Consider the following 25,293-nt stretch of genomic DNA (forward strand, 5'->3'; position numbering starts at 1 on the left):
AGGTGGGAGGAGGGGACGACAGAGGATGAGATGGTTGGATGGCATCACAGACTCAATGGACGTGAGTTTGAGTGAGCTCTGGGAGTTGGTGATGGACAGGGAAGCCTGGAGTGCTGCAGTCCTCGGGGTCGCAAAGAATCTGACCTGACTGAGCGACTGAACTCAACTGAACTGAACTGGAAGGACTTGCCTGTAACTCCGTAAATGGTCACAAGGTGGTGGTGTGGGCCTAGTTTGTCGTTCAAGATTCGCTCTTTCCCTATCTGACACCTCAGTTTCTTTTTAAATTCTAGTTTAAATTTTTTTCAAACTCTAGGAATTATATTCCTAATGAGACAGGAGATAGGTGGGCTCCAGGCTGAGCAGCTAGAGTTCATCGTCTGTGGACAGATGCTCCAAAACAGTAGGAGGGGAGCTTCAAAGAATCCACCCGCCAATGAAAGAGACATGGGTTCGATCCCTGATCCGGGAAGATCCCACATGTCGTGGAGCAGCTAAGCCCGTGGGCCACAACTAATGAGCCTGTGCTCTAGAGCCTGAGAGCCTCAGCTACTGAGCCATGTCCTGCAACTACCGAAGCCTGAGTGCCCTGGATCCCGCACTCTGCAACAAAAGACGCCACCACAATGAGAAGCCTGTGTTCACCACGATTAGAGAAAGCCCGTGTGCAGTAGCAAAGACCCAGTGTAACAAAAAGTTACTTACTAACTTAAAAAATAAACTAAACGTAGCAATATTACATGTCAATCCCAAACTTCCAATCTATCCCCCTTCCCTTAGCAAAGCATTTTTAAAGGCAAGGTGAGGGAAGGCTGTCCCAGGGTATGTGATCAGTTCGTGCACAGTTCCCTGCTTGGTTGCTGTTCAGGTAATGGGATAGTTAGCAGTCTCAGCCTATTAACAGTCTGCAGTCATCAAGTAGTTAATTTCTTACATGTGGTGGTGGTTTTTAACATCTGAAAAACTCAGGAAATATACATGAAATACTATTCTCTGGGTATTTCAGAGAGACTCTGCAGCAGAGAATATATGGGAGGGGTCTGTGGTCATGGGAAGTCCCCTCAACAGCACTGAATGGTTACAAACTGAGACTGAGTGACTTGCCCCAAAATTGTCCATCTTCAGACCATTTCAGCCTTTGACACTTTTCTAAGAGTGAAAAGTTAAAAAACAGTTTCACCAGAATAAACATAGCTCTGAAAATCCCATGGAGAGAGGAGCCTTAGGCTGCAGTCCATAAGGGTCGCACAGAGTCATACACAACTGAACTGACTTAGTGTGCACACATACTGAGCTCCTTATTTGAGCCTGGCAATGTTCACCACTTTTTATTTCATTTAATCATAATGACAAGTTCAGCTCAGTTCAGTTGCTCAGTCGTGTCCAACACTTTGCGACCCCATGGACTGCAGCATGCCACGCTTCCCTGTCCATCACCAATTCCTGGAGCTTGCTCAAACTCATGTCCATCGAGTTGGTGATGCCATCCAACCATATCCTCTGTCGTCCCCTTCTCCTGCCTTCAATCTTTCCCAGCATCAGAGTCTTTTCGAGGGAGTCAGTTTTTCACATCAGGTGGCCAAAGTATTGGAGTTTCAGCTTCAGCATCAGTCTTTACAATGAATATTCAGGAATGATTTCCTTTAGGACTGACTGGTTCAATCTCCTTGTAGTCCAAGGGACTCTCAAGAGTCTTCTCCAACACCACAATTCAAAAGCATCGATTCTTCGGTGCTCAGCTTTCTTTATGGTCCAGCTCTCACATCCATACATGACCACTGGAAAAACCATAGCCTTGACCAGACGGACCTTTGTCGGCAAACTGTCTCTACTTTTTAATATGCTATCTAGGTTTGTCATAACTTTTCTTTCAAGAAGCAAGGGTCTTTTAATTTCATGGCTGCAGTCACCATCTGTAGTGGTTTTGGAGCCCCCCAAAATAAAGTCTGTCACTATTTGCACTGTTTCCCCACCTGTTTGCCATGAAGTGATGGGACCAGATGCATGATCTTCATTTTTTTCAATGTTGAGTTTTAAGCCAGCTTTTTCACTCTCCTCTTTCATTTTCATCAAGAGGCTCTTCAGTTCCTCTTCACTTTCTACTATAAGGGTGGTGTCATCTGCATATCTGAGGTTATTGATATTTCTCCCAGCAATCTTGATTCCAGCTTGTGCTTCATCCAGCCCGGCATTTCGCATGATATACTACTCTGCACATCATTTAAATAAGCAGGTTGACAATATACAAGCTTGTCATACTCCTTTCCCTATTTGGAACCAGTCTGTTGTTCCATGTCCAGTTCTAACTGTTGCTTCTTGACCTGCATACAGATTCCTCAGGAGGCTGATAAGGTGGTCTGGTATGCCCATCTCTTGAAGAATTTTCCAGTTTGTTGTGATCCACACAGTCTAAGGCGTTGGTGTAATCAATAAAGCAGAAGTAGATGTTTTTCTGGAATTCTCTTGCTTTTTCTTTTTTTTTTTTTCTTTTTTAGGAATCTCTTGCTTTTTCGATGATCCAATGGATGTTGACAATTTGATCTCTGGTTCCTCTGCCTTTTCTAAACCCAGCTTCAACATCTGGAAGTTCACGGTTCACACACTGTTGAAGCCTGGCTTGGAGAATTTTGAGAGTTACTTTGCTAGTATGTGAGATGACTGCAATCGTGCGGCAGTTTGAACATTCTTTGGCATTGCCCTTCTTTGGCATTGGAATGAAAACTGACCTTTCCCAGTCCTGTGGCCACTGCTGAGTTTTCCAAATTTGCTGGCATATTGAGTGCAGCATTTTAATAGCATTATCTTTTAGGATTTGAAATAGCTCAACTGGCATTGCATCACCTCCACTTGCTTGTTCATAGTGATGAACACTAAGGCCCACTTGACTTTAGACTCCAGGGTGTCTGGCTCTAGGTGAGTGATCACACCATCACGGTTATCTGTGTCATGAAGATGCTTTTTGTCTAGTTCTTCTGTGTATTCTTGCCACCTCTTCTTAATATCTTCTGCTCCTGTTAGGTCCATACCATTTCTGTCCTTTATTGAGCCCATCTTTGCATGAAATGTTCCCTTGGTATCTCTAATTTTCTTGAAAAGATCTCTAGTCTTTCCCATTCTATTGTTTTCCTCTATTTCTTTGCATTGATAATTGAGGAACGCCTTCTTATCTCTCCATGCTATTCTTAGGAACTCTGCATTCAAATGGATATATCTTTCCTTTTCTCCTTTGCCTTTCCCTTCTCTTCTTTTCTCAGCTATTTGTCAGGCCTCCTCAGACAACTGGTTTGCCTCTTTGCAGGTCTTGTTCTTGGAGATGGTCTTGATCACTGTCTCCTGTGCAATGTCACAGACCTCCATCCATAGTACTTCAGGCACTCTATCAGATCTAATCCTTTGAATCTTTTGTCACTTCCGCTGTGTAATTGTAAGGAATTTTATTTAGGTCACTCCAGTACTCTTGCCTGGAAAATCCCATGGACAGAGGAGCCTGGTAGGCTGCAGTCCATGGGGTCGCTGAGGGTCGGACACGACTGAGCGACTTCACTTTCACTTTTCACTTTCATGCATTGGAGAAGGAAATGGCAACCCGCTCCAGTGTTCTTGCCTGGAGAATCCCAGGGACGGGGGAGCCTGGTGGGCCGCCGTCTATGGGGTCACACAGAGTCGGACACGACTGAAGCGACTTAGCAGCAGCAGCATACCTGAATGGTCTAGTGGTTTTCCCTACTTTCTTCATTTTAAGCCTGAAATAAGGAGTTTATGATCTGAGCCACAGTCAGCTCACGGTCTTGTTTTTGCTGACTGTATAGAGCTTCTCCACCTTTGGCTGCAAAGAATATAATCAGTCCGATTTTGGTATTGACCATCTGGTGAAGTCCATGTGTAGAGTTGTCTCTTGTATTGTTGGAAGACGGTGTTTGCTATGACCAATGCGTTCTCTTGGCAAAACTCTATTAGCCTTTGCCCTGCTTCATTCTGTCCTCCAAGGCCAAATTTGCCTGTTACTCCAGGTATGTCTTGACTTCCTACTTTTGCATTCCAGTCCCCTATGATGAAAAGGACATCTCTTTTGGGTGTTAGTGAAGAGGAAAATTTAAAATTTTTACATAACCTCCTGCTCCTTCTGCCTCTGTAACTCAGCTTGCTCCTTACAAAGTCTACATCACGTAGGTCTCAGAAAGTGGGGACTCAGAATACTAGGAACTGGAGCTTATCTCATTCACCCTTGTCCTGCTCTTTGCAATCGCCCTAGCCCCTGCAAACCCACAAACCTGCTTAATCATGCCTGTCGGTGTATAAAAACACTGCAACCCCTTTGCTCAGGGCTCAGAGCTTGGAGTGTTAACTACTCTGGGCCTGCCGGCATAATAAACCTGAGTTCAACTCTCTGAGTGTGGTGCTTGGTTTCCTGAGTACTGGTTTCTGCAACATTTCTTCTAGAAGGTCTTGTTGGTCTTCATAGAGCCGTTCAATTTCAGCTTCTTCAGCATTACTGCTTGGGGCATAGACTTGGATTTCCATGATATTGAATGGCTTGCCTTGGAAATGAACAGAGATCATTCTGTCATTTTTGAGATTGCACCCAAGTACTCCATTTCAGATTCTTTTGTTGACTATGAGCACTACTCCATTTCTGCTAAGGGATTCTTGCCCACAGTAGTAGATATAATGGTCATCTGAGTTAAATTCATCCATTCCAGTCCATTTTAGTTCACTGATTCCAAAAATGTTGAGGTTCACTCTTGCCATCTCCTGTTTGACCACTTCCAATTTACCTTGATTCATGGACCTTAGATTCCAGGTTCGTAGGCAATCTTGCTCTTTACAGCATCGGACTTTACTTCCATCACCAGTCACATCCACAGCTGGGCGCTGTTTTCGCTTTGGCGCCATCCCTTCGTGCTCTCGGGAGTTGTTTCTCCACTCTTCTCCAGTAGTATACTGGGCACCTACCAACCTGAAGCCTTCCTCTGCCAGTGCCACGTCTCTTTGCCTTTTCATACTGTTCATACTGTCCAGGAAGGTGGTAGAAGGGGCGAAGTCTCATTTAAAATCAAACCACACGCCCACCAGAGATGCTCAGAGGGTTCAAACAAAACCTTGTGTGCACCAGGGCCCAGAGACCCCACAGAGACTGAGTCAGAAGTGTGTGTGAGTGTCTCCTGTGGAGGTATGGGTCAGCAGTGGCCTGCCGCAGGGGCAGAGGCTCTGGGTGCAGGAGACCGGCCACTCAGCCTGTGGCATAAGCCCTCTTGGAGGAGGTCTCCATTAACTCCACCATCAAGCCACCGAGCCGATGACCCACAAACTGCAGAACAATTATACCAAAGAAATTATCGCACTGTTAAGAAAGTTCTAGGATTCACAAGAGATCTCCCCACCTGGGGATCTGGCAAAGGGACTGAGAACCCCCAGGGGAATTTGACTTTGGAGGCCAGTGGGATTTGATTAGAAAACTTACATAAGACTGGGAAACGAGACTCCTGGAGGGCACACACAAAGCCTTGTGCACCGGGACCCAGGAGGAAGGAGCAGTGACCCCACAAGAGACTGACCCAGACTTGCCTGCGAGTGTCCAGGAGTCTCCAGCAGAGGCGAGGGTCAGGGGCACTGATGAGGCAGTGCAGGACCTTCTGAAGGAGGTCACCATTATCTTGATCACCTCCACCAGAGTTTGGTCTCAGGTCAAACAAATGGGAGGGAACACAGCCACACCCATCAACAGAAAATTGGATTAAAGATGTACAGAGCATGGCCCCACCCATCAGAACAAGACCCAGTTTCCTCCACAGTCAGCCTCTCCCAACAAGAAGCTTCCATAAGCCTCTTATCCTTATGTGTCAGAGGCAGACAGAATGAAAACTGTCTTCCAAATGTTCAAGAACTTCCAGATGTTGAAGCTGGATTTAGAAAAGGCAGGGGAACCAGAGATCAAATTGCCAACATCTGCTGGATCATTGAAAAAAGCAAGAGAATTCCAGAAAAAGATCTACTTCTGCTTTATTGATTATGCCAAAGCCTTTGACTGTGTGGATCACAGCAAACTGTGGAAAATTCTTCAAGAGATGGAAACATCAGACCACCTGACCTGCCTCCTGAGAAATCTGTATGCAGGTCAGGAAGCAACAGTTAGAACTGGACATGGAACAACAGACTGGTTCCAAGTAGAAAAAGGAGTACATCAAGGCTGTATATTGTCACCCTGCTTATTTAACTTATATGCAGAGTACATCATGAGAAACACCGGGTTGGATGATGCACAAGCTGGAATCAAGATTGCCGGGAGAAATATCAATAACCTCAGATATGCAGATGACACCACTCTCATGGCAGAAAGTGAGGAACTAAAGAGCCTCTTGATGAAAGTGACAGAGGAGAGTGAAAAAGCTGGCTTGAAACTCAACATTCAGAAAAGGAAGATCACGGCATCCAGTCCCATCACTTCATGGCAAATAGAGGGGTTAACAATGCAAACAGTGACAGACTTTATTTTCTTCGGCTCCAAAATCACTGCAGATGATGACTGCAGCCATGAAATTAAAAGATGCTTGCTCCTTGGAAGAAAAGCTATGACCAACCTAGACAGCATATTGAAAAGCAGAGACATTAGTTTGCCGACAAAGTTCCATCTAGTCAAAGCTATGGTTTTTCCAGTAGTCACATATGGATGTGAGAGTTGGACTATAAAGAAAATTGAGTGCTGAAGAATTGAGCTTTCGAACTGCGGTGCTGGAGAAGACTCTTGAGAGTCCCCTGGACTGCCAGGAGATCAAACCAGTCATTCCTAAAGGAAATCAGTCCCGAATTTTCATTGGAAGGACTGATGCTGAAGCTGAAGCTCCGATACTTTGGCCACCTGATACAAAGAACTGACTCCTTGGAAAAGACCCTGATGTTAGGAAAGATTGAAGGCAGGAGGACAAGGGGATGACAGAGGATGAGATGGTTGGATGGCATTGATTCAATGGACATGAGTTTGAGCAAGCCCTGAGAGTTGGTGATGGACGGGCATGCCTGGTGTGCTGCAGTCCATGGGGTCACAGAGAGCTGGACTGGACTGAGTGACTGAACTGACTGACTGTTCATGGGGTTCTCAAGGTAAGAATACTGAAGTGGTTTGCCATTCCCTTCTCCAGCGGAGCACTTTTTGTCAGAACTCTCCACCATGACCCGTCCATCTTGGGTGGCTCCGCACGGCATGAGGCCACCCATTTTCATAATCCCAACTCTCGTTGGTCTCAGTTCACAGATGCGGAAACTGAGGCGCAGCAATAGTGAATAACTTGGCTCTGCCACCCTGAGGAAGTGGCAGAAATACCCATTCAGCCACTCCCCTCCCCCATATTCCTGTTAGCCCTCCTTTTACTGGCAAACCTCCCGGGATGGGAAATTGCACAACTTGAAGCCCAAACCAAAATGGAGAAAACAATCTGCAAAAGAGCATGGAGCATGTATTCTCATTTTTAAAAAAATACATATACACTCGATATAGATCATAAACACACACTATAGATCTGATTATCGTGCGGGAAAGACTTTGGAATAATTTCCACCTTCTACCTGTTCAAGCATTCCTAATTTTTCATTTGTTTTTTGTCCCACTGCCCGGCTTGCAGGATCTTAGTTTCCCCACCAGGGGTCGAACCTGGGCCACAGCAGTGAAAGTGAAGTTTTTTAACTCAGGTTGGGACTCGAACACATGCACTGGGACTTGATGCCAAAACCTTGGCTCTCTGTGCACCGAAGCCAAACAGAAATAGAGACAGAGTTATGGAGGAGAAGGAGTTGCTGTCTTTTTTTGCCAGGCAACAGGGGAATAGAGTAAGCTAGAGACTCAAGAACTGTGCCCAGGTGAATAGAGAGGTTAATCAGGCCAGGGGATATGATAAGGATCAAGGCAGTAACAGCCTTCCCTGTGGTCCCGTGGTTAAGAATCTGCCTGCCAATGCAGGCGGTACAGGTTCGATCCCTGGTTTGGGAAGATCCCACAGCTATGAGGCAACTAAGCCTGCGCTCTGCACCAAGAGAATACTCCCAGTCTCCATAACCAGAGAAAGCCTGCACGTAGCAATGAAGACCCAGCACAGCCATAAATAAATATATATATTTTGTAAAAGGCAGTAACAGGCCGGAGACTTACACAGAGACTCGAGACTCAAAGAATAGGACACCACTGAGTGACTGAACAATCTTCAATTCTTTCTTTTGCAGTTTCAACAGGATGGGGCTACTGACAAGACTCGGGTGTGTCCAGGGTCTTAGGTGGTCCAGTCTCCTAGTCTTGATGAGCCCCTCTGGCCCCTTTAATCTTGCCTCAGGTGGTTTCAGGGCTGCTCCTCCCTTAATTAGCAACTGTTTTGCCCTTTGGAACTCAGAGGTCACAGAGGCTGGAGTCTTGCCTGTTAAGAAATAGGAGACAGACTTTCCTGGTGGCTCAGTGGATAAGAATCTGTCTGCCAATTCAGGGGACATGGGTTTGATTCCTGGTCCGAAGATTCCACAGATTCAATTCAGTTCAGTTCAGTTGCTCAGTCATATCCGACTCTTTGCGACCCCATGAATCGCAGCATGCCAGGCCTCCCTGTCCATCACCATCTCCCGGAGTTCACTCAGACTCAAGTCCATCGAGTCAGTGATGCCATCCAGCCATCTCATCCTCTGTCGTCCCCTTCTCCTCCTGCCCCCAATCCCTCCCAGCATCAGAGTCTTTTCCAATGAGTCAACTCTTTGCATGAGGTGGCCAAAGTACTGGAGCTTCAGCTTTAGCATCATTTCTTCCAAAGAACACCCAGGGCTGATCTCCTTTAGAATGGACTGGTTGGATCTCCTTTCAGTCCAAGGGACTCTCAAGAGTGTTCTCCAACACCACAGTTCAAAAGCATCAATTCTTCAGCGCTCAGCCTTCTTCACAGTCCAACTGTCACATCCATACATGACCACAGGAAAAACCATAGCCTTGACTAGATGGAACTTTTTGGCAAAGTAATGTCTCTGCTTTTGAATATACTATCTAGGTTGCTCATAACTTTTCTTCCAAGGAGCAAGGGCTTTTAATTTCATGGCTGCAGTCACCATCAGCAGTGAGCCCAAAAAAATAAAATCTGACACTGTTTCCACTGTTTCCCCATCTATTTCCCATGAAGTGATGAGACCAGATGCCATGATCTTAGTTTTCTGAATGTTGAGCTTTAAGCCAACTTTTTCACTCTCCTCTTTCACTTTCATCAAGAGGCTTTTTAGTTCCTCTTCACTTTCTGCCATAACGGTGGTGTCATCTGCATATCTGAGGTTATTGATATTTCTCCCGGCAATCTTGATTCCAGCTTGTGCTTCTTCCAGCTCAGCGTTTCTCGTGATGTACTCTGCATATAAGTTAAATAAGCAGGGTGACAATATACAGCCTTAACGTACTCCTTTTCCTATTTGGAACCAGTCTGTTGTTCCATGTCCAGTTCTAACTGTTGCTTCCTGACCTGCATATAGGTTTCTCAAGAGGCAGGTCAGGTGGTCTGGTATTCTCATCTCTTTCAGAATTTTCCACATTTTATTGTGATCCACACAGTCAAAGGCTTTGGCATAGTCAATAAAGCAGAAATAGATGTTTTTCTGGAACTCTCTTGCTTTTTCCATGATCCAGCGGATGTTGGCAATTTGATATCTTGTTCCTCTGCCTTTTCTAAAACCAGCTTGAACATCTGGAAGTTCATGGTTCACGTATTGCTGAAGCCTCCATTATCCAGCGGATGTTGGCAATTTGATATCTTGTTCCTCTGCCTTTTCTAAAACCAGCTTGAACATCTGGGAGTTCACGGTTCACGTATTGCTGAAGCCTGGCTTGGAGAATTTTGAGCATTACTTTACTAGCGTGTGAGATGAGTGCAATTGTGCTGTAGTTGATTAATTCCATAGATTAACTGCAGATTAACTAAACCTGTGTGCCACAGCTACTGCACCTACACTCTACAGCCTGTAGAGGGCACCATAATGAGAAGTTCGTGCACTGCAAGGAAGAGCAGCTCCCACTTGCCACAACTAGAGAAAGCTTGCACGCAGCATCAAAGACCTAGTGCAGCTTAAAAAAAGAAGTAATGGGAGACAAAACGGTCTCTGTTCCTGGGAGCCCCAAAGGCCCTGCTTGGCATCAGAAGCGCAGAATCTTAACTACTGGGCCACGAGGGAAGTCCTATGGGTGGATTTTTGACAGCACTGAAAGTGTTGCTGTTCAGTCGCCCAGTCGTGTCCAACTCTTCGCGACCCCAGCACGCTAAGCTTCTCTGTCCTGAACGATCTCCTGGAGTTTGCTAAAACTCATGTCCATTGAGTCGATGATGCCGTCCAACCATCTCATCATCTGTTGCCCCCTTTTCCTCCTGCCCTCAGTCTTTCCCAGTGTCAGGGTCTTTTCAAACGAGTCGACTCTTCACATCAGGTGGCCAAAGTATTGGAGCTTCAGCTTCAGGATTAGTCCTTCTGATGAATATTCAGGGTTGATTTCCTTTAGAATTGACTCGTTTGATCTCCTTGATGTCCAAGGGACTCTCAAGAGTCTTCTCCAGCACCACAGCTTAAAAACATCAATTCTTCCACGCTGAGCGGGCCACACGACAGGCCAATAAATCCCAGATGTGGAGACAAGGAATATGGCTTTATTGGGAAAGCTGGCTGACCGAGAACATGGCATACTAATGTCTAATAACCCTTTCACTTGGGGTCTGGATGCCAGGTTCTTCTATAGAACAGAGAAGTAGAGAAGGTGAGGAAGTCAAGTAGAAAAGCTATTTATCTTGCAAAACAGGAGGGGATGTGTTAAATTTCTCCTTTTCTGCAGTCATTCAAAACAAAGGTAGGCTATGTCAGATTGTATCTCTGTGAGTTGAACAAAGGCACTTTAGTAGTCGGGAGAGGGCAGCTTTCCCTGAGGAAGACCATTATGTATGATTAACTGGACATAGAACAATAGACTGGTTCCAAATAGGAAAAGGAGTACATCAAGGCTATATATTGTCACCCTGCTTATTTAACGTCTATGCAGAGTACATCATGAGAAACGCTGGACTGGAAGAAACACAAGTTGGAATCAAGATTGCCAGGAGAAATATCAATAACCTCAGATATGCAGATGACACCACCGTTATGGCAGAAAGTGAAGAGGAACTAAAAAGCCTCTTGATGAAAGTGAAAGAGGAGAGTGAAAAAGTTGGCTTAAAACTCAACATTCAAAAAACGAAGATCATGGCATCCAGTCCCATCACTTCATGGGAAATAGATGGGGAAACAGTGGAAACAGTGTCAGACTTTATTTTGGGGGGCTCCAAAATCACTGCAGATGGTGACTGCAGCCATGAAATTAAAAGACTCTTACTCCTTGGAAGAAAAGTTATGAGCAACCTAGATAGTATATTCAAAAGCAGAGACATTACTTTGCCAAAAAGTTCCATCTAGTCAAGGCAATGGTTTTTCCAGTAGTCATGTATGGATGTGAGAGCTGGACTGTGAAGAAGGCTGAGCACCGAAGAATTGATGCTTTTGAACTGTGGTGTTGGAGAGAACTGCAAGGAGATCCAACCAGTCCATTCTGAAGGAGATCAGCCCTGGGATTTCTTTGGAAGGAATGATGCTGAAGCTGAAACTCCAGTACTTTGGGCACCTCATGCGAAGAGTTGACTCATTGGAAAAGACTCTGATGCTGGGAGGGATTGGGGGCAGGAGGAGAAGGGGACGACAGAGGATGAGATGGCTGGATGGCATCACTGACTCGATGGACGTGAATCTGAGTGAACTCCGGGAGTTGATGATGGACAGGGAGGCCTGGCATGCTGCGATTCATGGGGTCACAAAGAGTCGGACACGACTGAGCGACTGAACTGAACTGAACTGAACTGATAATAATAAAAGCAAGGCAAAGAAAAGGTTAAAGTCAAAGAAATATATCCAACAGGGCGTCAGAATTGGTTCTACCCTGTAACATTGGAGTAGGTTGCCATTTCCTTCTCCCAAGGGAGAATATTTATTCTTGCCTGGAGAATCCTGTGGACAGTGGAGCCTGAAGGGCTGCTGTCCATAGGGTTGCACAGAGTCGGATACAACTGAACTGACTTAGCATGCAGCATGTAACACTGGGTATGGATTTCTGATAGTGCTGAAGGGCGCCCCTAAAGCGCCCACCCCTTCTTGTTCAAGGGTCAGCAGTACTGTAGTAAGTACACGAGAGAGGAGAGAGTGAGTGCAGCTGTGGGTCCTTGCTCCCAGGCCAAATGGCCTGGGCATTCCTGGGCTGGGGGAGGCAGGTGTATTGGGGGAAGAGTACACAACCCACTGGATATTAGGGGACAGAAGCACAAATGTTGGGGAGCTCCACCGTGGTGACCCTCACTTATGTGAGTGTTGGAGAAGGACCTTCCCTGGAGAGAGGCCTGAGTAGGACAGGACACTCAGGCTGGGTCAGGGTGGGCTGCACGTTGCTGTGCAGTTTGTTGACAGCACAACCTACCCTAGCAGCTTCCTGCGGTTGATTTATATCCAGTCCCACCTGCATTACGTCACTGAGTCCCCTTAGGCATTCAGGGATTTATTTATATATTTGCTCATTCATTCAGTCTAGTCGCATCCCAAGGACTTCCCCGCAGCTCAAACGGTTAAGAATCTGCCTATAATGAAGGAGATGAGGGTTCGATCCCTGGGTCAGGAAGATCCTCTGGAGAAGGGAATGGAAATCCACTCCAGTATTCTTGCCTGGAGAATCCCCAGGGACAGAGAAGCCTGGTGGGCTACAGTCCATGGGGTCGAAAGAGTTGGATAAGACTGAGCGACTAACTTTTTCACATCACAGCCTCTCCAAGCCGGTCCTCGCTTTCTCCTACTCTCTCCACTCCTGTCTTTGTGCCTCGGGCCCGCCTTCCAGTCTCCGCGCCCCAAATCATGGGGCGGGCGGAAGGTTTTATTCCTACCCCTTCCACTGGGTACACTGCCTGAAAGTGAAAGTGAAGTGGCTCAGTCGTGTCCGACTCTGCGACCCGTGGACTGTAGCCCACCAAGCTCCTCGGTCCATGGGATTCTCCAGGCAAGAATACTGGAGTGGATTGCCATTTCCTCCTCCAGGGGATCTTCCCGACCCAGGGATCGAGCCCAGGTCTCCCAGATTGCAGCCAGATGCTTTAACCTCTGCACCACCAGGGAAGCCCTTAAATACAAGAATCCAAGTACTAACATCAAAGATTTCAAGGGAGGAAAGGAAGCCAGGAGGGAAGAAGAAGAGGGAGGAGGCAGGAGAGGCGGGGGCGAAAGGGGTGGCCTTACAGACGTCTCCTGCCACCTACAGATGCCCAGGCATTATAGGACTTTCCCCTGGTTCTCCAGAGAAGGGAGGACTGGAACTCAGCCCTACCAGAAATCAGACCAGACCAGAACTAGAATTCTATTTCTCTGCCAAGAGGAGGTGATCAGTCTCCAATCCTCAGCTCAGGCTGAGGGCCCTTTGAACAGATTCCTGCATCCAGGACCAGGCGACTAGAAAAACAGGGAAGGATAGGAAGGGTTAAGGAGAGGAAAGAGAGAGGGAAGGGGAGAGAGGTCAATAAAGTCTCTTGTTCCTTACCGGTCGGGGCACTCTGGCCAGTTGTCTGCGTCAGGAGGAGACCAGGGACCAAAGGGTCCCAGTTGCGGCCGCTGGGTCTGGTCCATTGGCAGGCAAGCTGGCCCCTGAGTACCCCGGGTGGTCAGGATGTCAGTCTCAGCGAAGAAGAGTCCCCGCCAGAGTCGCCATTTGTTACAGGAAGGCGGACCCCTTTCAGGGCCTGAAACAGGGCTCTTGTCTAATACTCCGAAGTGAATTGTCCAAGGAGACACATGTGCTGACAAAGCAAGAGATTTTATTGGGAAAGGGCACCCGGGTGGAGAGCAGTAGGGTAAGGAAACCCAGATATTTCAACCAATGGAAGCCAACCTACTCAGCCAATGCGGCTGGAGCACTTAATATAAAGAGTATGCTGATGCTCCCCAATGGAATCTCCAGGTGGTGTCTGCTTAACCACTGGCACCTCTCTGTGTGGGAGCAGGTCCAGAATGGAAGAAGCTCATCCTGAGTGTTCTCCTGCCTGGATACCCAGCTCCACAAGGCTCAGGAAGACACCCTTCTCACCACCATCTCTTGTCATGAGCCACCAACAAGCTGCTAGGAAGTCGAGCAGGGGTTAGCCCGCAGGTGAAAGGACCAGACAAAGAGGGTTTAGAGGAAACGTTTGGTGTCAGCTGTTGGGGATGGGCGTGCACAGAAGACAGTATGGACCTCTTTTTTCCTTTTTTTATTTTTATTTTTTAGTAGCTGCAACAGGTCAAACGGGGCCCAGCACCCCTATCATGTGAGTGCCTTTGGTTTGAATCTGGAAGAGGAAGGGAAGTGGGACCCAGAGATGAAAAGCAAGCTGCATGTGTCAAGTGTTGCCACATGGGACTGACAGTTGTTGACCAGACACCCTGGCTGGGCCCTTGAGAAGGAAAAGAGGTCTGGGGAGGCAAAAGCGAAAGAGCATAGGTGAGCATGAAGGATCCGCAACTCTCCACCCACCTCCTAAATTGAGGCTCTTTTGTTTCTCTCCTCTCAGGCGGCATTTCACAATTGATGATTTTGAAATCTGGCATCCCCTCGGCAAGGGAAAATTTGGGAATGTGTACCGGGCTCGCCATTTCATTGTGGCCCTGAAAGTCCTCTTCCAGTCCCAGATAGAGAAGGAAGGGCTGGGACATCAGCTGCGCGGGGAAACTGAAATCCAGGCACACCTACAGTAAGGACAGTCTCTGTATGAATGAGAGTCCCATGCGTTTTTCCCCTCTCAGACTTCCAGATGGAGCTATTACTCTCCTGGCCCCAGCACAATTTGCCCCTTTGTGTGCCCAGTCACTTGTAATAGCATCCTGAATTGGGCCTCAGGGAGGAGTCTTGACCCTTCCCCCTTTTGCCCCCCAGACACCACAATATCCTCTGCCTGTACAACTACTTCCATGATGCACGCTGGGTGTACCTGATTCTAGAATATGCTCCAAGGGGTAAGCTCTACAAGGGGCTACAAAAAAGCCACATGTTTGATAAACTGTGTACAGCCACGGTGAGGCAGAGGAGGCTGAGGGCTAGGGTTCATGAGTTTCCTATGGGCTGATGGGGGTCACTGCCTATGGCTTTCATGAGAGTTCAGATTGCTTCTTTTTTTAAAAAAACTTTTATGAATTAATGAATTGATTTATGGCTGTGCAGGGTCTTTGTTGCCATGTGGGACTTTACTTGCACCGGCTTCTCATTGCAGTGGCTTCTCTTGTTGTGAAGCATGGGCTCTAGGGTGTGTAGGCTCAGCAGTTGCGGCACACTGGCTTAGTTGCCCTGTGGCATGTGGAATCTTCCCGGATGAGGACTCGAACCTGTGTCCCCTGCATTGGCAGGCGGATTCTTTACCACTGGACCACCAGCGAAGTCCTGAATTGCTTTTTTTGGTCAATTTTACATAGTGACTCTTATACCCTACAATTTTACCTTTGGATACCCTATGGTATCGCTGACTCAATTTGAGTAAATCCCAGGAGGGGCTTCCCTGGTGGCTCAGAGGGTAGACTGCCTGCCCGCAATGCGGGAGACCTGGGTTCGATCCCTGGGTCGGGAAGTTCCCCTGGAGAAGGAAATGGCAACCCACTCCAGTATCCTTGCCTGGAGAATCCCATGGATGGAAGAGCCTGGTGGGCTACAGTCCATGGTGTCACAAAGAGTCGGACACGACTGAGCGAGCTCACTTCACTTCACTTCAGGAGTTGGCGATGGACAGGGAGGCCTGGCATGCTGCAGCCCATAGGGTTGCAAAGAGTCGGACACCACTGAGCAACTGAACTGAATAATTACCCCTGGGATATTAATAAGTAGTGTGTATAAGTTTGTATTCTTTGGTTGTAAGCAACAGAATCTAACTGCATTACCTTATGGAAAGAAACATGAAAGGCTGTGAGGGAGTTCCCTGAATAAATGAATGAAACTGACTTAGAAAGCCAGGGATTTTTGGAGGGCTCCGGGTGGAAATGACAGCCGTCATCACCCTATGGCTGGCTTCATTTCCAGACTGCTTTTTCTTTGCTCACACAGGTAACGGAGGAGTTGGCAGATGCTCTGACCTACTGCCATGACAAGAAGGTGATTCACAGGGATATTAAGCCAGAGAACCTGGTGCTGGGGCTCATGGGTGAGGTGAAGATGGCAGACTTTGGCTGATCTGTGCACATACCCTCTCTAAGGTAGCACAAGTGGTGGCGCCCTGGGTGCCAGTTAAGAATGATCCAATTTAATTCACTTCACATGTAAGACCCAGCTACAAACCTGGGTTTGTATTTCAATGCTGCCTTTTGAAATGCCTATTTTAACAAGTACTTGTAGACTGAAAGAACGTGGTTTGACTGTATCTTCTATTTTTTAATGTTTACATAAAATTTTGCCAATAAGTTTCCGTGTAAGTACATTAAGAATGATTGTGCCATAATTCCAGGAATTTTACTCTATCAGTAAACTATAATTAATTTACCTTGTCCCTCTTGGTGGACCGTCAGTTTGTTCCAAAACTTCCTGGATCATGAGCTAAATAATTGTAGGAAGAATCTCAGAATATGGGATTGTTGGTCCCAGGACTTGCCTTCTTAACCTTAATTCATATGAAAACTTGGTGTTTCCAAGTTCCTGTGCTTGAGAGGGGATTGCCCAGGACTAGATGCTGGGGAAGGACAGTGTCCCTTCTACTGAGCCTCCACTTAATGTTCCTTTCTCTAGGAGAAAGACAATGTGTGGAACGCTGGAATACTTGCCCCTAGAAATGACTGAGGGGAAAACATACAATGAGAAGGTAGATCTATGGTGCCTGGGGGTGCTCTGCTACAGCTGCTGGTGGGAAATCCGCCCTTTGAGAGTGCCTCCCATAGTGAGACCTACAGACGCATCCTTAAGGTGGGATGGCCACACTCTGGGCATTCATGCGGGAGCTGGGGGTAAGGGGTGGCTGGGAGCCTGGGGCACACACAAAGGTGGTCTGCTATGATCCCGGCCAGTGCCTTGAATGGACCAAGGAAAGTAACCATACTTCTCTTTCTTCTCTGGCCTCATCAGGTAGATGTAAGATTTCCTGCATCAATACCTTTGGGGGCTCAGGACCTGATCTCCAGGCTTCTCAGATACCAGCCCTCGGAGTGGCTGCCCTTGGCCCAGGTCTTGAGGCACCCATGGGTCCGGGCTCACTCTCGGAGGGTGCTGCCCCCAGCTCAAATGGCTTCCTTAGCCCTGTCCACCCCTGTTCTTTTGTGATTGCTTGTGGAACACCCTGGCTCTGGTATCTCATCTGTCTTTTGTTTCTTCGCTTGTAAGATGCATCATGCTAGTTAATAAAGGCTTCCCTGTGGCTCAGCTGGTAAAGAATCCGCCTGCAATGCGGGAGACCTGGGTTCGATCCCTGGGCTGAGAAGATTCCCTGGAGAAGGGAAAGGCTACTCACTCCAGCAATCTGACCTGGAGAATTCCACAGACTGTATAGTCCATGGGACTGCAAAGAGTTGGACATGGCTGAGTGACTTTTAGTCTTAATAAAGGTCAAATCATTTTATTTATTTTTGGCTGTCCTGGGTCATTGTTGCTTAAGATAGGCTTTCTGTAGTTTCCACCAGCAGGGGCTACACTTGATGCGGTGTGCTGGATTCAGTAGTTGTAGCCCATGAGCTTAGTTGGTCCTCTGCATAGAATCTTCCCAGACCAGGGATAGAACCGGTGTGCCTTGCACTGGCAGGCAGATTCTTATCCACTGTGCCACCAGGGAAATCCAAAGCTGAATCATCTTGTACCAGGTCTCTTTATTTAAAAAAAAAAGTATTTATTTGACTGCGTTGTGTCTCAGTTGAGATCTTCACTACATCATGCTGGATCTTTTGGTCAGGGATTGGCTCTGTGGTGGCAGGAAGGCTCTGGAACATGTGGGCTTAGTTGCTCCTGCCCCCCTCACCCCCACCGCCCCGCCTCCGCACTGAGATCCTAGTTCCCTGACCAGGGATGGGACCCTGATTCCCTGCATTGCAAGTTGGATTTATTTTTAATATATTTATTTGGCGGCATTGTGCCTTAGTGGCGTGTGGGAGCAGGTTGCCCTAGAAGGGATCGAACCCAGGCCTGGAATCCTAGCCACTGGACACCGGAGAAGTCCCACCAAATTATTTTTAAAATATGCTTTTACTAGGTCTAGGTTGGTTATTTCACTTATTTGAAACCAGTAAGCAGCTCTCCTCCAAAATCAGAAAACGTAACACAATTTAAAAACGACAAATATGCTTTTAATCAGCCGTGTGCCAAAAGGAGCCGCAGCTGGGGAGGTGATGCCGAGTAAACCTTTGGCCCTCAAGCAAGAGACGTACAGGCAGAGTTTAAGGCCACGTAGAGCGGGGCGGGAAGATTTGGGACTCACCACGCCGCCCTGGTGGCTCAGACGGTAATGAATCCGCCTGCAACGCGTGAGACCTGGGTTCAATCCCTAGGTTGGGAAGACCCCTGGAGAAGAAAACGGGTATCTACTCTAGTATTCTGGCCTGGAGAATTGCGTGGACAGAGCCTGGTGAGCTGCAGTCCATGGGGTCGCAAAGAGTGGGGACACGCACAACTCAGCGACTTTGACTTTCACGCCGCCCTACTGCCCAACATTTAACTGAATGGGTCAGGAACTCTTCAGCCCGCCCTCATCCTAGTTACCCGGAAACGCAAACTTCCGGTGGGTCCACGACTTCGACCCGAGGCAGCCCACCGGAATTTCATCACCCCGACTACCCGCCCACTCCAGGAAGTGACGCACGGTGGGGTTGCCGGAAGAAGTGGCGAAGTTACTTTTGAGGGGAACTCAGTCGCGGCGGCGTGCCACGGGCTACGGAGAAGAAGGAAGAGAAGGCAGAGCAAGGGGACGGAAGCAGGTGCACTCAAGTGTGGGGCGACGCGGGAGGAGCCCTGGGCCTGGGGCTTCCCGGCGTTCCCCGCGCTGCTTGGCTCAGCCCCCTTCTCTCCTTCCACCCTCTCCCCTCCTAGTTCGCGCCGCCCCCCGGCTGTTTCCAAGGCAACGGGAGTAGGGGACCCCCCCCCCCGAGAGGCCGCCCACGAGACCCTCGCGCGCAGCCATGAGCCCCGCCCCCTACTGCTGTTCGGAGAGGGGCGGGACCTGGAGAGAGGTGTGAGGGCGGAGCATGATGGGAGGAGGTCGGGGGTGCCTTGATTGGCGCAGGTGGGGCGGGGCCTAGAAGGAAAAGATGTGGGCGGAGCATGATGGGAGGAGGTCGAGGGGCCGTGATGGGCGCAGATGGGGCGGGGTCTAGAAGGAAGCTAGCGGGGCATTATGGACGGAGCTGGGGTCCGAAGGAGAGATGGGGGTGCTTCCTCGGCGGAGGTGGGGTGAAGCTGGAGGGGAAAGAGGAAGTGAGGGCGGAGCTCTCGAAGCCGAAGGGATAGTGTCTGGAAAAATCCGGTGGGGGAGGTCTGGCTGGAGTGGATGGAGCCTAAAAGAAGGGGGCTGACACTAGGGAGGGGCGGGGCTTGAGACCCAGCTGAAAGCTGTCCTAGAGCAGAAAGGGGGCGGGCCCTATTAGAACTGGATAGGAGGGTCTGTAGGCTGGCAGAGACTGGGGGTGGGGTCTGCACAAAGTAGGGGAAGAGTGTGAGAGATGGAGGAAAGAGAGGTCCCCTCATTAAGACCTGTGGCTGGCCTACTCTGACCCTCCCTGGCCCCACAAGGCTCTCTGCCCCCCTGTATCCTGCAGGCTGCTCCGTGACCCCACCATGTCCACCCCCACCACGAATTCCGTGGACACCCCCTTGCCTGGTGAGTGACCCCCCCTTCCCCAACACAGCTCGTCTCCCATCAGGTTATTGTCAGCCGAAACTCACTGTGTCTCCTCCCAGGAAATGGCCCCAGCACCCCCTCTTCTTCACCTGGGGGAAAGGAGGATGGTCCTGAACCATGCCCTGGAGGGGCGGATCCTGATGTCCCAAGCACTGGTGGGGCCGACTCAGCCTCCGTTGTGGGTGAGACAGGGTCCAGGGACATGGGTTGGGAGTTGGTATAGAGGCTCAGAGAGGAATCTAGGAGAGAAAGATCAGAAGTGGGGATGGCCAGCCCCAGCGTCTTGCTGACTTTTTTTCTTCTGTCAGTGCTTGGTACTTCTTATTTTGACCCATTCTTTGGGATTCACTGACACACACATCTTTCCCTTCGAATCACCGGCTCTGTGGGTCCCCCTCCACACTCTTGATTTGTTGCTTCTGAGCTCTCATGGACCTGTCCCTCTGGCTGCTGTTTATCCCTGTGGTTCTGTCTCACGGCTTCTGTCCACCCACGCCAGTCATCCTAGACACAGCAGAGGAGCCGGAGCGCAAGCGAAAGAAGGGCCCAGCTCCAAAGATGCTGGGCGATGAGCTGTGCCAAGTGTGCGGGGACACGGCCTCTGGCTTCCACTACAACGTGCTCAGCTGTGAAGGCTGCAAAGGCTTCTTCCGCCGAAGTGTGATCCGAGGCGGGGCCGGGCGCTACGCCTGCCGGGGCGGTGGCGCCTGCCAGATGGACGCCTTCATGCGGCGCAAGTGCCAGCAATGCCGGCTGCGGAAATGCAAGGAGGCAGGGATGCGGGAGCAGTGTGAGTCCTGGGGAGGGAGCGGGGCCAGGCCAGCCCCTGCCCAGCCCTGGGGCCTCTGCTGAGGCCTGTGTCTCCCCACCAGGCGTCCTCTCCAAAGAACAGATCCGGAAGAAGAAGATTCGGAAGCAGCAGCAGCAGCAGCAGCAGCAGCAGCAGCAGTCGTCACCCACGGGGCTGGGAGTCAGCAGCAGCAGCCCAGCCTCTGGGCCTGGGGCCTCCCCTGGAGGGTCTGACGGGGGTGGCCAGGGCTCGGGAGAAGGTGAAGGTGTCCAGTTAACAGCCGCTCAGGAACTAATGATCCAGCAGTTGGTGGCGGCCCAGCTACAGTGCAATAAACGCTCCTTCTCCGACCAGCCCAAAGTCACGGTACGGCCCCTTCCACAGCTTCGAGGGACAATTTACCCAGTGTGCTCAAGTCGACAGGGCCACAGTCCAGGGCACAGGGAGAGAATGAGGCTCCAGAGAACAGGCACTTTGAGATGGGGTAGCCTTGGGCTTGCGGGAGACGTCCTGATAGTAACCTGCTCGCCCCCCCACCCCCATGTCCCCAGCCCTGGCCCTTGGGTGCAGACCCGCAGTCCCGTGATGCCCGCCAGCAGCGCTTCGCCCACTTCACGGAGCTGGCCATCATCTCCGTGCAGGAGATCGTGGACTTCGCCAAGCAGGTGCCTGGCTTCCTGCAGCTGGGTCGCGAAGACCAGATCGCCCTCCTGAAGGCCTCTACCATTGAGGTAACAGCCAACCTGCCCAGCGTCGGGGAGGCCGTTCCATCCTGCCCTCGAGGAAGTCCCGGGATAAACCCCAGGAGAGATGTCGGGAGGATAGGGACAAAGCAGACTCTAGGCCTTTCCCTGGTGGGGGTGGTATTCTCCAGGAGAACCTCAAATGCTAAATAAGTCATCAGAGCCTCTTGTGAGGTGAGGAGAGAAGGGAAACAGGGCCTGAGATGGAGAATAATTGTGGGTTGGGCTGAAGGGCCACACTTTAGGGAGCATGCTGACAAGGCTTGTTCAGGGAGTTGATGTTTGAACCAAAACTGTGGTAATGAGTAAGTGCTGAGTGTCTAGTGTATGCCAGGCCCTATTTCCAGTGCTTAGGGCGTGGTGGTGAATGGAGCAGACTGAAAGAAAGCTCTGCCCTGTGCCTCGTAAGCACTTGGGGGGAGTGTCCTGAGTGGAGAAGGCTAGGGGTGCCGAACCTGGGGAAGGGAGAGAGCTTGGAGTGTCCAGCGTGCTGGCTGCAGGCCCTGTGGCTGAGAGATGATGGGGTGGGGTGGAGACGGGCAGGGGATGATCCCAGCAAGATTGGGCCCCCCCATTCAGGCCAGCAGAGGAAGGACAGTGGCCGAGGGGCCACAGAGCTCCTCTAGCCCCTGCCCACCCGTCCCCTCCGCCATCCTCAGATCATGCTGCTGGAGACGGCCAGACGCTACAACCACGAGACTGAATGCATCACTTTCCTAAAGGACTTCACCTACAGCAAGGATGACTTTCACCGCGCGGGTACGGCCAAGTGCAGGCTGGGCAGTGGGGTCCCTGCTGGCCAGGAGACCCAGGCCCTCACATCCCTGTCTGAGCTTCCATCTCTTCACCTCCAGACTAGGGTGAGGGCTGAGCCCTCCCACCTCACAGTGAGAGCTAAGACCACAGTGAGATTATTGAGCCCTGACCCTGCACAGGGGGGACATGGTGCAGGATGCGACAGAGGGGTATGTGCTGTCATATAGGGCATCTTCGTAGGAATTAAGGAAAGACACTCTTTGCTCCCCAGCCCTAGGGATGGGAACCGAGGCGATGGGCTTCTGGAGAGAGTGTGCCTCAGTGGGACCAGAGGGAAAGGGAGGTGGGGAGCAGTGTTAGTTACCAGGGAACGCAAGTGCAGGGCCTCTCTCTCTGCCTCTCGGCGTTCTCAGAGTCCTGCTTTCTCCTGTCATTTCTCCATGGGGCACTTCTCTGTCCTCCTGGACATCTCCTCACCCCATCTTTCCTTCCTCTTATTTCCTGGCTCTCCCAATACCCAGGGCAGTCCCAGTAACCCTTTGAGCATAAGCTTGGCAGGGGAGCACTAGGGGTTGGGGGCGTGTTTCTGGCAGGGGCCTCAGCATGTGCAGAGGTCCTGGGGTGGGGCAGAGCGGGTGGTTTTAAGGAACGACAGGGAGGTTCCGGCAGCTGCAGCACAGTGCGATGGGGCTGGAGCGGAGGTTGGTTCCTCCTACCGCCCCATCCTCTGCCACTGCCAGAGTCCAGGCCTCAGTTGGCCCTTCTGGGAACATTGCAGGGCCCCTTGCTGGGCTTCTGCCTCCACCCCAGCCTGGTGTGTTTGTTCACAGTCATCAGAAGGATCCAGTTAACAACCACGTTAGCTCACGTCCCTCCTGTGCTCAGCACCATCCGTGGCTCCCATCACACTGAGTGGGAGAAAAGCCAGAGTCCTCACCTGGCCCACAGGCCCTGCAGGGCGTGGCCTCGTTCCTCCCGCCCGCACCTCCCGCCCTCCCCTCACCCTCCCCCAGCCGCGCTGGCCTCCCTGTTATTTGAACCCACCCATGTGCTGTCGCCTCACAGCTTCTGTTTGCTGGTCCCTCTTTCCAGAACTAGGTTGACCATCTCGTCCTAGTTTGCTTGGGGCCTTCCAAGCTTTTCTTACTTTTTAAAGATTTTTTTGTTTTTAGCTGCGCTGGGTCTTTGTTGCTTTGCGCAAGCTTTCTCTAGTTGCTGTGCGCGGGCTTCTCGTTGCCAGTGTGACGGGCTCTAGGCAGCTGGGCTCAGTTGCAGTGCGTGGGTTTAGTTGCCCTGCAGCATGTGGTATCTTCCTGGCCAGGGATGAAACCTGTGTCCCCTGCACTGGCATGTGGATTCTTAGCCACTCTGCCACGAAGCAAGTCTCCTGAGCTTTAATACTCAAAGTCCAGGGCCTAGGAAGCCTAGTCCCAGGCAAAACAGACTGGTAGCACCCTCCCTGGAACACTCGCACAGCCTGGTAACTCCCTCCCTCCCCTCTTTCAAGTTGGACACCCTGCAGCTAGGGAGGCCTTCCCACACTCACCTTGTGGTGACCCTCATGTCTAAAATATGGACGTGATTCTCTCCCTGTTACCCTCCCCTGCGTTACCTCGACCCATAGAACTAGAATCATCTCACAGGGTGGATGGCGTACTTGCAGACCTGTCTATTATCTGTCCCTTCAAGCCCCAGATGCAAGTGCCACAAGAGCAGGGGGCTTTGTCTTAGAAATGTCTCTGCCCGGGACCTGATGTGCAGTGGGTGCTCAGTCAAGTTTGATGAATGAATGAGTCACACCTGGAAATGAGTTCCGCTTCACTGTGAGAGCAGGGGATGCCACCTCAGGGGGTGACGTAAGGTGACCTGGGATTAAACACCTTTCCTTTTCCAGAGGAGAGGTACCAGGAAGGAAGTGAAGAGGGTGACGGGGTGGTAGAAACTTTTGAATAAATGTTCACACTTATTACTCATTGCTTCATTCAGGCAAGACATATGGCATACCCACGACGTGCCAAGCCCTTGATGGGCAGTGGGGTTACAGGGTGACCAGCACTCTACTTGCTGCTGTTTCCCTCGCTCTGCTGACAGTGGGCAATGCCAGTGGCCAGGCATGGGGGCCAGTTTTAGGTCAGAGTGTTTATCAGAGCCAGTCTCCTGTCTCCACAGGCCTGCAGGTGGAATTCATCAACCCCATCTTCGAGTTCTCACGGGCCATGAGGCGTCTGGGCCTGGATGACGCGGAGTACGCCCTGCTCATCGCCATCAACATCTTCTCAGCCGACCGGCCCAACGTGCAGGAGCCCAGCCGGGTCGAGGCCCTGCAGCAGCCCTACGTGGACGCGCTGTTGTCTTACACACGCATCAAGAGGCCCCAGGTACCGGAGCCCGGACCCTCCCAAGGAAACCTAGACCTGTGTAGGGTCAGCTTCCTACGTCCCTGGCTCACCCCAGCAGCTGAGTTCTGATCAGTGTCCTCTCAGCAGCCTGTCCTCAAGGCCCCTGTCCCATCATTAAGGAGTCAGGCAAGTCCTTGCCCAGGGGCCCCCACACTGCCTCTCCAGGGTGGGGGTCCTCCGGGTGGGCCGCCCGGCACCCACCCACTCCTGTCTCCTTGCAGGACCAGCTGCGCTTCCCCCGCATGCTGATGAAGCTTGTGAGCCTGCGCACGCTCAGCTCCGTGCACTCGGAGCAGGTCTTCGCCCTGCGGCTTCAGGACAAGAAGCTGCCGCCTTTGCTGTCTGAGATCTGGGACGTCCACGAATGAAGGGCCCACCCCACTGCCCTGCACACCCCCAATGACTGGACACTGGGATGGGAAGGGACCGGGCTGGGTCTGGGCTCCCGCCCTGCGGCTTGGAGCTAAAGCCTTGGCCCCCCGCCAGCCCTCAGGATGAGCCCCAGTCAGGGTCCAGGAGCCTCCCTGCCTGCCCACTGAGTCTTCCTGGGAGGGCTGGAGGGGGTCACGGGTCCTGAGCTCTGACCTCTCCCAGCACTCCCAGCTGCCCTCCCCGCCCAGCTTACACCTCAAGCCTACCATGCAGTGCACCTTGAACAGAGGCAGGAGGGCCTGTGGCTCTCCCACAGCCTGAGAGACCACAGACAGGCTCCCCGCTCTGCTCCT

At 50.6% G+C, this 25,293-nt stretch overlaps 1 protein-coding gene and 1 pseudogene across 2 annotated transcripts; both read left to right on the forward strand.

Annotated features, from left to right (window-relative positions):
• The first annotated feature begins 559 nt into the window (after positions 1-559).
• Positions 560-17,320, forward strand: LOC138096861 (aurora kinase C-like; annotated as a pseudogene).
• A 1,534-nt stretch (positions 17,321-18,854) lies between these two features.
• Positions 18,855-25,063, forward strand: NR1H2 (nuclear receptor subfamily 1 group H member 2). Of its 2 annotated transcripts, XM_068992501.1 has the most exons (10): positions 18,855-18,960; positions 19,073-19,212; positions 19,798-19,859; positions 19,940-20,062; positions 20,380-20,670; positions 20,753-21,036; positions 21,222-21,401; positions 22,073-22,172; positions 24,339-24,547; positions 24,790-25,063. In XM_068992501.1, the coding sequence occupies exons 3-10, from the start codon at positions 19,817-19,819 to the stop codon at positions 24,934-24,936; spliced, it is 1,377 nt and encodes a 458-aa protein (XP_068848602.1). In that variant the 5' UTR covers positions 18,855-18,960; positions 19,073-19,212; positions 19,798-19,816; the 3' UTR covers positions 24,937-25,063. The 2 variants fall into 2 exon arrangements, with proteins under 2 accessions (XP_068848602.1, XP_068848603.1); XM_068992502.1 differs by lacking the exons at positions 19,798-19,859; positions 19,940-20,062.
• Positions 25,064-25,293: the final 230 nt, after the last annotated feature.

Source organism: Capricornis sumatraensis, chromosome 20, assembly GCF_032405125.1.
Source record: "Capricornis sumatraensis isolate serow.1 chromosome 20, serow.2, whole genome shotgun sequence".
Classification (NCBI taxonomy): Eukaryota; Metazoa; Chordata; class Mammalia; order Artiodactyla; family Bovidae; genus Capricornis; species Capricornis sumatraensis.